This window comes from Salvia splendens, chromosome 10 (assembly GCF_004379255.2).
Source record: "Salvia splendens isolate huo1 chromosome 10, SspV2, whole genome shotgun sequence".
In the NCBI taxonomy this organism is placed as follows: Eukaryota; Viridiplantae; Streptophyta; class Magnoliopsida; order Lamiales; family Lamiaceae; genus Salvia; species Salvia splendens.
The window spans coordinates 22,657,623-22,670,892 of record NC_056041.1 but is presented as its reverse complement, the minus strand read 5'-3'; the positions used below and the strand labels follow the sequence as shown (position 1 = coordinate 22,670,892).

The window sequence follows — 13,270 nt, the reverse complement described above, 5'->3', positions numbered from 1 at the left end:
CCTACACAACACAATGAAGAAAAAAAGGCCTAAACCCTCCTCCTACGGCACTCTGTTTCCGGCGGAGCCATCCTTCAATTCTCTCCCGTCTTCCAAGGCCGACTTTTCCCGCTTGATCGCCGCCGTTTCTATCGCTGCTGCGGTGGCGGTTGCCTGCACTTTCATTACCGCATTTCTTAATCAGCCGCCTAAACCCTTCTGCGATGCTACCGATGACCCCGATGACTCTCTCGCCGGTAACGCTTCCATTAATTCACTAATTATACATGCTCAGTAGCTCCACGACGTCCGCTTGTTTGTGCGGTGTTCATTTTTATGATTATGCAGTGCCTTCTGTGTATTTTTCTCCAATTTAAATAGTAATGCTAAGTTCGCCATTTTTGTAAAATTAATTTACATATGCGTTGTTCATCTATATCAGAGAGAGCAAATTTTCACATACATTAAAAGGACAGTGTTAGTAATGTGAATTATTTGTAAATTCGAAAATGCAATGCATGACTTGCCATATAGTTTATTGAAGCTCATCCTTCCAGACAATACCTTGTTTTTGAGGTTGTTTTCATTGGTTTCGTAGAACTTAATCATCCCCAAAAGGAGGAGTAGAAAACCTGTAGTGTAGTTAGCCAAGAAAATAGTATGCTCAAATTTAAGGTTCCTTTACAATAAGCAAGAAGCAAAGTAAGGATAAGAAATTCTTAGTGATTATTAGGATTTCCCAGCTTTACTGAGAACTCCATATATGATTTAGACTATATTAAATCTCCTAAGACAATTCTAGGAATGTAAAAACTAGTTGATCATTTATACATCATGAATAATGAAAATATTTGAGGTACAAACACAACTATGGTAAATTATTTTGAGGAGGTATAGCGACCTGATATTCAAGCTAGGATCTATAGGCTGACCTTTGTAGGATGCAGAGAAGTTATAATAGTATTAGTTGTTCACCCTTCTTATTTACTTTGCATTGAATTTTAGCACGGAAAAAGGCTTTGAAAGCCCAGAGGCTGAAATGGTCTTTTTGCTGGTAAAAATATTTCTGATTAACCTGCTATCACTACTGTGAAAAGATATGGGAAAATGTCTTTTTTTGTGATGATCCTCCATTAGACAATTAGTAAATCATCCTTGCTTTGTCTGTTAGCCGGGTGCTATATTTCTGCAATGTTTTGGTGTCCTGGCTCTTCTTAGTTGTCTCTCTGTGCGTTCAGACTACTGCAAACCATGTCCTGCAAATGGAGTATGTTATGATGGAAAGTTGACTTGTGATCATGGCTTTAGAGAGCAGGGAAATCTATGTGTGGAAGACGGGGATATTAGTAGAGCTGCTAAAAAACTTGTACGTAATAATCCTATTCTTTCATGACCTTATAAGGTGCAATGTCTTCTTTTGAGCTAGTACAGTCTAACACTGGTTGGAACTGATGGTATTGCAGTCACAATGGGTAGAAGATCGTGTATGCGGAGCATATGCTCAATTTTTGTGCAGTGGAACTGGAAAATGCTGGGTTTGTGACATTTGAATGTTATACACTCATCAACTAATTTACAAAATTCATCTGTTACAAGGAAAAAATACACATGCTATGTGCATACTACATTTCTAATTTTTCTCTTATAGGTTCCGGTGGATGAGCTGTTGGATAACTTGGATAAGAACAGAATGAGTGATACTGGTAACCTGGATAAGGCGGTATACATGCATACAAAACAAAAAGCTATGGAGACCATCCGTAGTGCTCTGGAGACAAGGACGGATAATCAAGGGTACATTACTTTAAAATATCTTATTGATTTAATAAGTAATTCAACTTCCTCAGCCTTCTAGTTTGATTTTCTGATGTGCTGCTTTAAGTATTGAAGAACTCAAGTGCCCAGAGTTGCTTGTTAGCAATTACAAACCACTCGGTTGTGTTGTGCGCCAGTGGATTATCAAGCATGCGTTACTCTTGCTCCCGGCTTGTGCATTGGTATTTTCCTATGCTTCTATACAAAATTCAGAAATAACTCTGTAAAAGCTTGCTGACTAAGTTTAGTTTACAGATTGTTGGATGCATACTGATTGCTTGTAGGACATATCAGAGACATCTCTTGTCTGGTAGAGCCGAGCAACTTTACCATGAGGTAATATTATACTGTTATGGATGGACACCATTTCTCTTATCTGTAATTATTTCATTTTTGTAGTTATCTTTTATTTCCTTTGTAAAATAATGAAACATAGACATATGTGGAGGAGTATATAGGCATAATAGAGAGAAGTACTCGATATCTTTCATTACTTTATAAAGCACATATATGTAGTCTAGAATAGAGTAGGTCACATAACTGATGTGGGATACTTATTCTATAACATATATATTATAACACTCATGTCCTGCTTGGTACAAAGTTTGATAAATGTTTTAAACAGTTTAGTGAAGACATCAACAACAATAGTAGTAGTAGCATAGTAACAGCAGTGTTGTTAGGAGCGCGGGGCGCACCAGGGAGATTAAGTGAAAAAATGAGGCGCGGGGCGCGCGCCCCACAAATTAATCTTAAGTATTTCTTTATAATTGGGCTATGGAAATACTTACTTAAAGCCCAGGTGTGTATGCATATACTTACTAGTGGGTCCCTGCACATGTCAGATAGTTATACCTATTATATATTCATTATAATGGTGGCTGGAATCCAATAGAAAACAATGAATCGCCAGAAGTAAATGTTTATTAAAAGCACACGTAACCCAAAGTTTTTTAACTAAAATTTAATATTAAACTCGCCTTCTTCCTCCCAGTGGCTCTTCGTCTTTCTATTTCGAAAAAGCCCTGATTGCCGCTCATCCTCTATAACCTGCAACATTACTGCTAGTTTGTTGTGGCAGCAGTTGTCGTTCTTCCTCCAAGCCATACGCCCCAGCACCGCGCCTTACTGCGCACACCTGCCCCATCCACTCCACCGGCGACCCATAATGTCACTCGCCCCTCCCACCATAGGGAAATTTCGGTCGAGATCCGTGCGCCCCACACCCCATGCGCGCTTTTAACAACATTGATTAGCAGTGGTAGTGATAGCGGCAGTAGCATTAGTAGTGGTAGTAGTAGCAGAAGTAGCAGCTGTAGGGTAGTAGTGGTAGCTGTAGCAATAGTACTAGCAGCAGCAGTAGTGATAGTAGTTTGAAACATTCAATATGATAGTTGTCTTTAAATTAGGTTTGGAATAAAAATTCGGCATTATGAACGATTTGAAGAAACCAAAAAACCTAATCAGAGGTTGTAGCAGAAATCGAACAAAGTCAGCATAGCTGTTAGGGGTAGAATCCCATAAGTGGATTTATAATTAGACATGATAAAAATAGGGCATAGAGCAAGCCCAAAACAAATCAATCAGAGTGACAGTGATGCAGCGTCTGAAGGGCGGAGGGCGACAGCAACAGAAACGTGCCTACTATGGGGCACAGCGCCGAAGTGCGAAGTAGGGAAATGGCAGAAACCCCAATTTGGGCAGAGTAGAACAACTCTAATTTGGGCAGAGTAGAACAACTCTAATTTGGGAAGAGTAGAAAAACCCTAATTTGGACTGAGCGCCGAAACAGCTGAGCAGAGCAGCAACGGTGGAAACCCTAATTTTTTAAATTTTTTTTACAGAGTAAATTAGACAAGGATTTGAATCCGCTGTGATACCATGTAGAGTCATAAAACATAGACATATGTGGAGAAGTATTTAGACATAACAGAGAAAAGTAGTAGGCATCTTTCATTACGTCACAAAGCACATATATATAGTACAAGAAACTAAGCTAGACTAGGTCATGACTTTGGAGTCAAAATTAGTAGGTATCTTTCATTGTGTCTAATTGAAGTCATGACATTGGACATCTTGTGAAGTTAAATGAGCAGATTTGGACACCTTTGAGGACAGCTCTCAGCCTTGACGACAAGGCTGTTTTGAACGGTTAAGGAAATTGTTACAGATGTATTCTATTCCTGAAATCACTACATCTTTTCTTTCTTTATTTCCTTGAGTTATTTAGGGGTTAGAATAAAGGGATAAACTGGGCTTTTGTCTTTGGATTCTAATTTCTTTTTATCAAGTAGCGGAGTAAAGTCATTTAGGATCATCATAGAAGTTATTTTAGTTGAGTATTGGTACTTAGCACTTGTTATGCCAGTTTGGAAATGCTCACAGGTTGCTTCTTTGTTATGGCTTTGTTGGGCACGCATTGGTTTGGAAATTATAATCAAAGGTTTAGATGGTATTATTTTTATGAGTGTGAAAGTGGGTGTTGAAAGACTGGGCTAGATTGCAAAAGAGAAAAAAGAAATAAAAATGCTTATTGGTCCCCTTGATTGAGAAGATAATGTACAATTTGAACAGAACAATCAGTGTTGGAATGTAAATGTTTCTTGTGTATAAATGGAGTGGAATAATAGATTGAAGTTATTTTAAATGTGTTTTCATTTCCGTGTACAAAGGAATAAGATAATGGCTTGTTGTTCTCTATTATGCTAGTTAAATTGTTTGATCCTCTCTATCTGTACTATTAATTACTTGGTTACTATTTTAGGTTTGTGATTTACTTGAAGAGAAACCATCATTCTCCAAGAGCATTAATGATGAAAGTGAACCTTGGGTGGTTGCATCCTCTTTGAGAGACCACCTTCTCTCGCCCAAGGAGAGAAAGGATCCGTTACTGTGGAGAAAGGTATTGATATGTTAAAAGCAACTTTCAAGCACTACATGTTTGTTCTTGTTAGGTAATATGTATCAAGTGATACGTGCAATATGAATTATACAACTTATTTTAGTATATCAAAATTATCTTGTAAAACAATTTCCCCTTTTAATTTATATCCAAGCCACTGTTGTTAAAAACGCGCTCGGGGCGCGGATCGCAAGGGTCGAGGCCGGCTTCGCCCCAACATGGGTGAGCCGAGCAAGATACGTGGGGTGCAATCGGGGCGGTCGGGGCGCGCCTAGGGCGGTAGGGGCGAGTGGAGCGACAAAGGGGGCGACGAAGGGGAGTGATTCGTTTCTCTGTAAAGAGAGAGGAAGCTGAAATCTTTTCTTTTTATTAGTATTTTAATACTATGAAGTCCTTCTTTTGATAAAACCTAGGCACCCACCACCGTCTCTTTTTACCTCTAATCATTTAACTTTTCACGTTTTCACTTTTCTATAATATTAATTTATTATTACTGCCAACTTTTCATCTTTCCTCAAAATGAATTAATTATAAAATTCATTTTAATTATCAAAACAAGTAAATAGACTATAATTCCTTCAATAATTATTTTCTACCCAATGTAAAGATTGAAATTTAAAATTTTTTTCTTCCTGTTATGTAAGTATAAGTATTTATATATTAGTGAATTATATTTAATCATTATTATTACTAATATATAAATGATAAATAATTTTGCGCCCCGATTCGTGGGTCCCTTGGCCCAGCGCCCCGCGACCCGGGGTCCAGCCTCAGCGCCCCGGACCGACCCGCGACCCTAACAACACTGATCCAAGCACATATAAGCTTAGATTTGTATCAGACTAATGCTTTATTTACGTTGGTGGTAAAGAGTGGATTAGAATGCATTAACAAAAATTGAGGCATCGTTAAAAAGGTGTATTTCACCTGATGTGAAATGGGGCATGTGCCTCGGCCCTAAGGTGCATCAGCAATAGCCTCACATTTAGAGTTTAGAGTTCCTCCCCCATTTTTTGGGCTTCTTGAGACTTGAAAAAGAATGGGCCTTCATGTTTAATCATCAATATGAAGTGGGTTGTGCGTAAATATAGCCGTAATCAGGAAGATTTTAAAAAGTGAAACATATTGAAACCCAAAGAAACCCTTCCTACGTTCTTTTGAAGACTTCCTTCGTGCTCCCTCCTCACACCTATTTAATTAATAACTTTATTTTTCGATTTGAAGACTTATAACTCGCTTTGAACTTATGATTTTATGTGTGTCATGTTTTTACTGTGTTTTTATGTGAGTTATTAACTTACTAGTATTATATTAGTTGTGATTTTCACATGATTATATGAATTAAGCTCGGTCTTACAACTTGAGGCGTACGCCTCGTGGGGCCATTGGAAAACGCCTTGAGTCTTAAAATGCATACTAAAGCCTTGAATGTAGGATAACCAAGGCCCTTTATTTAGTTTTGGTGATTCAGAGTTTTAGACCATACCTATCTCTCCTAAAGAGGTGGGATATGATTTAACCATCACTTACCTCTTTAATGCATCATTTTAAGCATATGATTTATTGATTGATTATTGTATGCCAAGGTCCATCAAACTATATCTATCCGTCAAGATATTAACTCTTAGGGTCTTCGTTTGCAAATTTATTATGGGAAAAAGCGAGATAAGAAAAGATGAGGAAAGGAGGGAAAGTTTTATCACATCTCCACTCCCATGATTATATTATGATGAATTGGAGTAAAAAAGTACTGAAAGAGGTTGCCTGGAAAATTTTCCACCCCCGTGGGGATAATTATTTATCCATAGAGAACATGTGAAAAGAATGGAAATGAGGGAAAGTATATGTATTACACCATTTTCCATCATAGAGAATGCACCCTCAAAGTGAAAAGGCCTAAAAGTATGTCTGAAGTTGTTACTAAAAGCATTTTCAGTCCATATAGGGAAGACTTTTGCAGTTGCCATGCCATACGTTGTGGGTAGTATTGGAAGTCTTTACTAAAAAAATAAAATTATATGCAGATTGCAGAACATAATTATTAACTCAACACAGATGGATGCTAGAGAAAAGAGGCTCCAGGGAGGCTGGTAAGGAAAAGTAAGAATGGAAAATATAATTGATATAAAAACTGAGATGAAATAAATGATAATCTTCTTACGATGCCACTCTTTTAATGATGCCCTACGGTAAATTACCGTCCTTATCCTAAACTCAAGACTTCAGATCCTCTCAAACCTAGAGGGGACTATATATAAGACTACAATGGAAGACTAAAAGACAACATTATTTATAAGATGAAGCTAAAGTCTATAGAGACTCCATGATCTCCACAATCAAGTCTCCATAAAAAATTCCATGAAGGCTCCATAGACTCCATGATCCATGCTGTTATTCTCCATAATCAACAACCTTCTGAATCACCATCTCACAATACATATCAATGGAGTGCAATGCCTTCACCTGCAAATAATTCATCCTTGGTCTGATTTTTATTACATCTTCTTCCTACACATTGGGATATGGGAATTCATATATTTCTAAAGGATAATATTGAACATAGGAAACATTGAATACTTGTAAACCTCTATCTATTCTTATATGCAAACCATTTGAGCATTTTTGTTTATGAAAAGAAAATATATTTTGGAAAAATCACATCTACATTCAAATGTTGGAGAGCATATGAACATTGTCTACCCTTTTATTAGTTCTCTATGTCTCTTGCTGTGTTATTTAATTTAAACGAAGCATTAAGGTGGCTAGTGGCTAAATATTCATTTTATTTAGGGGGATAATTGGTTTATTCGGTTAGGTTCGGCTGAAATTACTTCTAACAATGTAAACCGAAAATCTATTATTACAAATGGAACCGAACAAGCCGACATATTTCAACTGGGTTTGTTTGGTCTCGAACCATACATTAAATACCAACGTTTATTTTGCAATAGTGCCAAAGCAACTGTGCTGCCTCCACCTCTTGTCAGTTAGAGAAAAATGAAGCCCTCTCGTATTCCTTGTAACCAAGAATCAAGATAGTGCTGGAGCAGCCACACTGCATCCACCTCTTGTGTCACTGATGACTCCACAGTCTCTGCTTCCTGTTTCCATGACACTACGGCGCCTCCACCTCCTGTTCCTATGAAAACTATGCCGCCTCCTGTTTCCCTTATCATTACACCACTGCCTACTGTTTCCCTTGTGACTCTGCCGCCTCTGCCTCCTGTTTCTTCTGTGACAGCGTCTGCTTCTCTTATCGATTCCGTGGTTGTGGTAGATTCAGTTCCTTCCTTCATGGTTTGCTGCTCTCAAAGCCCCCTTGCCAACAAGGATTTACGTCAGCTTTGCTTGTTGAGCTTGGAAAGAATTGAGTCAACTGACTAAGGAGTTCCTCAATTCCTGAAACTTATGCAGAAATTATGCATCGTCTCCTAGGATCACCGTGCAGCAGGGGGAATATGTATTTGTGAACCAACTAGCTTAAAGCTGTGTCAGATTTGGGATATCTTTTTAAGTGCTCTCACAGCCTTGAGGACAAGGCTGCTTTGAATAGCAGAGGAATTGATAGAGATTATTGATTAGTTATTGTTATCTTCTATATTTGTCTTTTTTTGGTTACTTAGTGTTGAGTTATCTAGTGTTAGAATAAATAGATGGATCAGGCTTTTGTATGAGCTCCAAGCTATTTAATTGAGCCTCAAGATACTTTAGGCCTTTAAACAGTTATTAGTGAGTTAGGGTTAGGATATTATCATTTGAGTATTATTCTAGGACAACTTCCGATGTAGGCCTCGCAAAAGGAGTTTGGGATGGCATCTTATTGGCCTTGTAAGAGGATTTCTACCTGTTTTCCCAGTCAATATTTATTACAATTGATTTCTTTTCTGTTCATCATTCTTCATTAAACCAGTCCCTTCACTGTATCAGCGTTTCAAAATTAGGTTGTGTACAGAAAGGGACTTAAAATATTTCTTTGTTAATGTTTCTATGTGATTTTCTGTTCTTCTGTAGGTTGAGGAGTTGGTTCAAGAAGATTCTCGCGTAGATCAGTACCCGAAGCTAGTAAAGGGCGAATCTAAGGTTGTATGGGAGTGGCAAGGTATGAATGACGTATTTTGTTGTGCACACCACAGTATGACTTAAGAAAGGTATCATGCGGCTTCTGTTATCAGTGTATCTGAAGAAATATGCATTTCATAGCAGTGTGTCAAGGAGTATGTTAACCATGACTAAAAGAAACTTGGTTATATTTTAGTGGCTTAGAGCTATCAACTTATTTGTTTATTACATAATGATCTTCAGCAATAGTGGATAGTTTCAGAATCAGATTATAAAGCACAACCAATTTGTGCATGAAATTGGATGTTTTCGAATTTTCATGATAACCATGGCCTATTTGGGACACAAATTCCCAGCTCTTTTTGGCTTGCTTATCTTGCTTTTTTTTGTTTGGACAAATTATCAATTATTCTTTAAAAACCTGATCTTGAGTCACACGTCACAATCATTCTGCAGTTGTTCTGATCTAGAAAATTTGTGGAGTCGAAGAATATTTTGAGTTCTGCTGTTGTAGATGAAAATCTCGATGTCCATATTCAGAAGTAGCTTCATTAGAAAGAGAGATAAGGGATTCATAGAAGAAAATATATTGTGAATTGCAGATTTGTACTTTCGTTGAGTAATTTGATTAAATTCATGTCGAAAAATTGAAAAATTGAATTAGAAATATATTTTTCTGAATTTAAAAAATAATTGACGTGTCTTTTGATATTTTCAAAAGAAAGTAATTAGTAGTCTTGAAAATCTGACACTCCATCCAACCCTAAATGACTAAATCTGAACACGCATCGGTGCGCTCCTATTCATGGGGCGTGCACCCCGCCGCCTCGTGCCCCGGTTTATACCTAATCGTCCCATTGCACCGATGCACTCGACAATATTGGTTTACATAGATAACCCTACTTGTCACATCAGTTTTGATTGGGGGAAAACTGATTTTGTGGGAAATTTTCTACAAAGTCTTCATGATTGTTGTGACCATGCTTAAAGTTCATGAGAGATACCAATATTCAGTCATAGTTCGCGATTTTATTGAGCAATAGCCCTAAAGCATAGCATTTTTCACATTATGCTTATCCTTTCTGATTTTTAGCTAGATAGCATAAAGCACCTGTTTTAACAAATAAAATGTGTGATTAGAGTGGAGGCCTGCACCTTCTCATTTTTCGATAGTGGGATTCTTTATACTAACTATAAATTGTTTTCCATTTATTTGTTCTGTGCAATGTGTATGCATCAGTTTCATTTTTCAAATTGGTAGATAAAGTATGTTTCAACATATGAGAACATAAGTCAGTTCAAACTAACACATTGATAAAGATGTTAAGAGTAACTGAAGTCACAATCAATTCTGTAATTCTTCACAAGTTTTCCCTACATTGATGTCACTTAACTCAGAGGTTCAAATAGGTAGATAAAGTATTAATTTTCTCTGTTCAGCCTAGTTTTCTCAAGCAGAAAATACATTGATGTCACTTTACTAAGAGGTTGAAATACTATATTATTCTCCATCTTTTAGAGAATGGTGCTAAATAAGTCACAGAACAATCAAATATATGATAACTATCTCAAGCTCATAAACTGGCTATCCATTCCGTTTCATTGAGTCTACATGCTTAAATGCTTTAATGCCTGGACTTTGTTAGGTGGCTTCCTTGGTTCGCGTTTTATAGGCTAATTATGCTGCAGCTTCTTCCATTTCAGTTGTGCATATTATTCTTATACCTTATCACCATGGGCTTCTTTTTCCGCAAGCTTCAAATTTAAAGAAATCAAATGGCTAGATCTGACTGCCTTAGTTCAATATCATCCTTTCTGTTCTTCATTCTTGTTGTTTGTTTTTAATGTGTTCTACTGTTTCAAAATTTCAATAGTCTATACAGTATGTTGAAGTTATTTTCCCTTTAAGTCCAGTGTTCAAATTGAGCTATATGAAGTCCAGTGTTTCAGTTGGCTTGCTTCCAAGTAATGACAACTAAGCTGGACAAGGTCAAAGAGCAGGTCTTGAAATATTTGCCGGCTCTCAAACATATAGATCTGCATATTTAGGAATTTAACAGTCACCATCACTATATGTAATTACTAATTACATAGAGTTCAAATATTGTAGAATTTCTTTTAAAATAAGGATAGTGCATACACGTAAATTTGTGATCAGAATCTTAGATAATCAGTAGTCTTTGTCACAAGTTTGGTTATTTTATATTGGGCACTCTAAGCTGTAAATTCATTATTTAAGCATCTGTCGTGGTTATTTGAATTTAAGCACAACATGGAGGTTAAAAATCTTTGCATTTCTTGGACTCTTTCAATCTTGCATCCATTGTTTATCTGACTCTGGAGAGTGACTCTCTCTCTCTCTCTCTAGTTGAAGGCTCTGTAGGCTCTTCAGGAAAGAGAAAAAAGATTGCTGGAGGTGCGAAGGAATCCATGAGTTCATCTGCCAATGTTCTTCGCAAGATTCATGCTGGTGAGCCTCCATATTTTGCTAGATTTGAGTGCCTGTTGTAACGTTGAATACTTTTATCTTATTATAAATTTCATACTTTTTCCATTTGTAATCAGTATGATGGTTGGAGGCCACTTCTTGCAGTATGTGTGTAATTGTGTTATGTCTATCTTAGAGCTTGGCACATGTTATGTCCAGAGTATTACTTTGATAGAGTGAAAAGACAGTGATACACTATGAGTAAGAATATAGAAAGAACTCAATTGAAATAAAGGATGAACTAGGAAAAACAGAGAGAAACCTTCTACTGCTATCCCAAACTCCTCATGTGAGTCGTACACAATAGCCTGATCCATTACTTTATACCAACTCTACATAACTAAGTAAATAGCAGAAATAAAAGAAGACTGGAAATAAATAATCATCTCTATCGATTCCTCAGAAGTTCAAAACCGCCTTGTCCACAAGGCTGTGAGATCAACTAAAAGACATCCCAAATCTGTCATGTCGTCATATAATAAACTCGACTTTGCTTCTCATAGTCATAACGAATTTCTGAAACATTGACCATTGCTTCTTCACGATCCAAGAAATTCTGCCAACCAATTCCACTTCTGTGTGCCTAAAGAGTGCAGACTGTTTTATAGACTTCTGCAGGCCTCTAATGTTTCAGGTTTTGAAGATGTTTGTTAGCAGTTTGACTCCTCTTTTTGTCTCGAGAGGTGTTGTGCCTTTGTTTCCCTCATTCTTCTTGTTGCTCTGCACCGGGACTTGTGGAGTTTTTGCCAAATCAAATTGTGGATGTTGGCTACTCGTAGCGTTAGATTTTTCATTATTCCTGCCATGTTAGATGAGGTAACGGTATTGAGAGAATTGGATGGGTGGACTAAATATTTCACTTCAATTTGGGTGGGTGGGTGGGTGAAAAAAGTTAGTGGAATGTGGGTCGTGTATCTCCGTGAGTTTATTCTATTGGGTTCTCCTTCAAAACTCGTCATGTTTGACCCTATTTACTTCGTTTGCAGGCTGATGGGCAAAGATAATGGGTGTTGGCTTTGTTCAAGATGGCTATATGGGCAGTTGGAGGCCCCTTTAGCATGAATGCCATTCTGAGTATATGATGATTTCTGTAGTTTGGATAAGCACAAGTCGGGATGTGTGTTTTTTAATATTTAAAATTTATAGTATATTTTGTAACATTAATAGTATCGATTTGCATTTACTGTTAGAGGTAAATTTCAGTACTATTAAATTGTATTAGTAAATATACATATGCATATAATTATATGCATTAAAACTCATGCTATTTGTTGACAGTGAAGCCATTGAAGCTTATGAAATTGGTCCCACTCGATGCAGGCAATTTATGTGGATTTATAGATCAAACATACTCTCACTTTATATATAAAGTTTTGTCATTTAGGGTGAGTTCTCCTGTTTTTTTATATGAGAACATTGAGTTTATGGTAGGCTAAATGTTAAGGACTGAACAGTTGACCTTGTATCGCATGAATGATTACTGATTAAGACCGTCACAGCATGCAATATATATTATAACCAGTGTTAGATTTTTCTAGCGAACTTTGTAGTCCAGATAAATTATCATTTACTTTACTTGGAAGCCCTAGGGAGAAATATTTTTGAAATGGATACAATAATGTACTATTAGTTGATTTCTCAAAAAATAAACGTATTTCGGTAAAAAAAAATAGATTAATTTGTAAATGGTATATAGTTTTAATACTAGTAAAATATGATAGATAGAGAAAAAGTGGTAAAAGTATTGTAATTAGAAAACTTTTCTATATTTAGAATTGGCCTAATTTTGATGGAGGCAATGAAACATAAAAAGTAGAGGGAAGCAATGACAATTGAGATGAAGGCATTGATGAAAAATAACACATGGGAACGTAACAAGTTACCCGAAGGAGTTAGAACAGTCAGATGCAGATGGGTATTCACGATAAAACGGAAACCAGATGGCACGATAGACAGGTACAAAGCTAGTCTTGTGGCAAAGGGGTACACCCAGACCTATGGTGTAGATTATGATGACACTTTCTCAC

General features: G+C 36.9%; 1 protein-coding gene across 2 annotated transcripts; it reads left to right on the top strand.

Moving 5' to 3' along the window:
- On the top strand, positions 1-12,539 carry LOC121752309. Of its 2 annotated transcripts, XM_042147303.1 has the most exons (10): positions 1-236; positions 1,218-1,345; positions 1,443-1,514; positions 1,628-1,773; positions 1,862-1,976; positions 2,050-2,130; positions 4,559-4,696; positions 8,708-8,795; positions 11,124-11,225; positions 12,230-12,539. In XM_042147303.1, exons 1-10 carry the CDS (start codon positions 14-16, stop codon positions 12,232-12,234), a joined length of 1,098 nt encoding a protein of 365 aa, XP_042003237.1. In that variant the 5' UTR covers positions 1-13; the 3' UTR covers positions 12,235-12,539. The 2 variants fall into 2 exon arrangements, with proteins under 2 accessions (XP_042003237.1, XP_042003238.1); XM_042147304.1 differs by lacking the exon at positions 4,559-4,696.
- The last annotated feature ends 731 nt before the right edge of the window (positions 12,540-13,270 follow it).

Coding starts and splice junctions, on each gene's coding strand:
- LOC121752309 (XM_042147303.1), top strand. CDS start 14: ATGAAGAAAAAAAGGCCTAAACCCTCCTCCTACGGCACTCTGTTTCCG. Junction 1,774..1,861: donor ACAAGGACGGATAATCAAGG/GTACATTACTTT, acceptor TGCTGCTTTAAG/TATTGAAGAACTCAAGTGCC. Junction 8,796..11,123: donor GGTTGTATGGGAGTGGCAAG/GTATGAATGACG, acceptor CTCTCTCTCTAG/TTGAAGGCTCTGTAGGCTCT.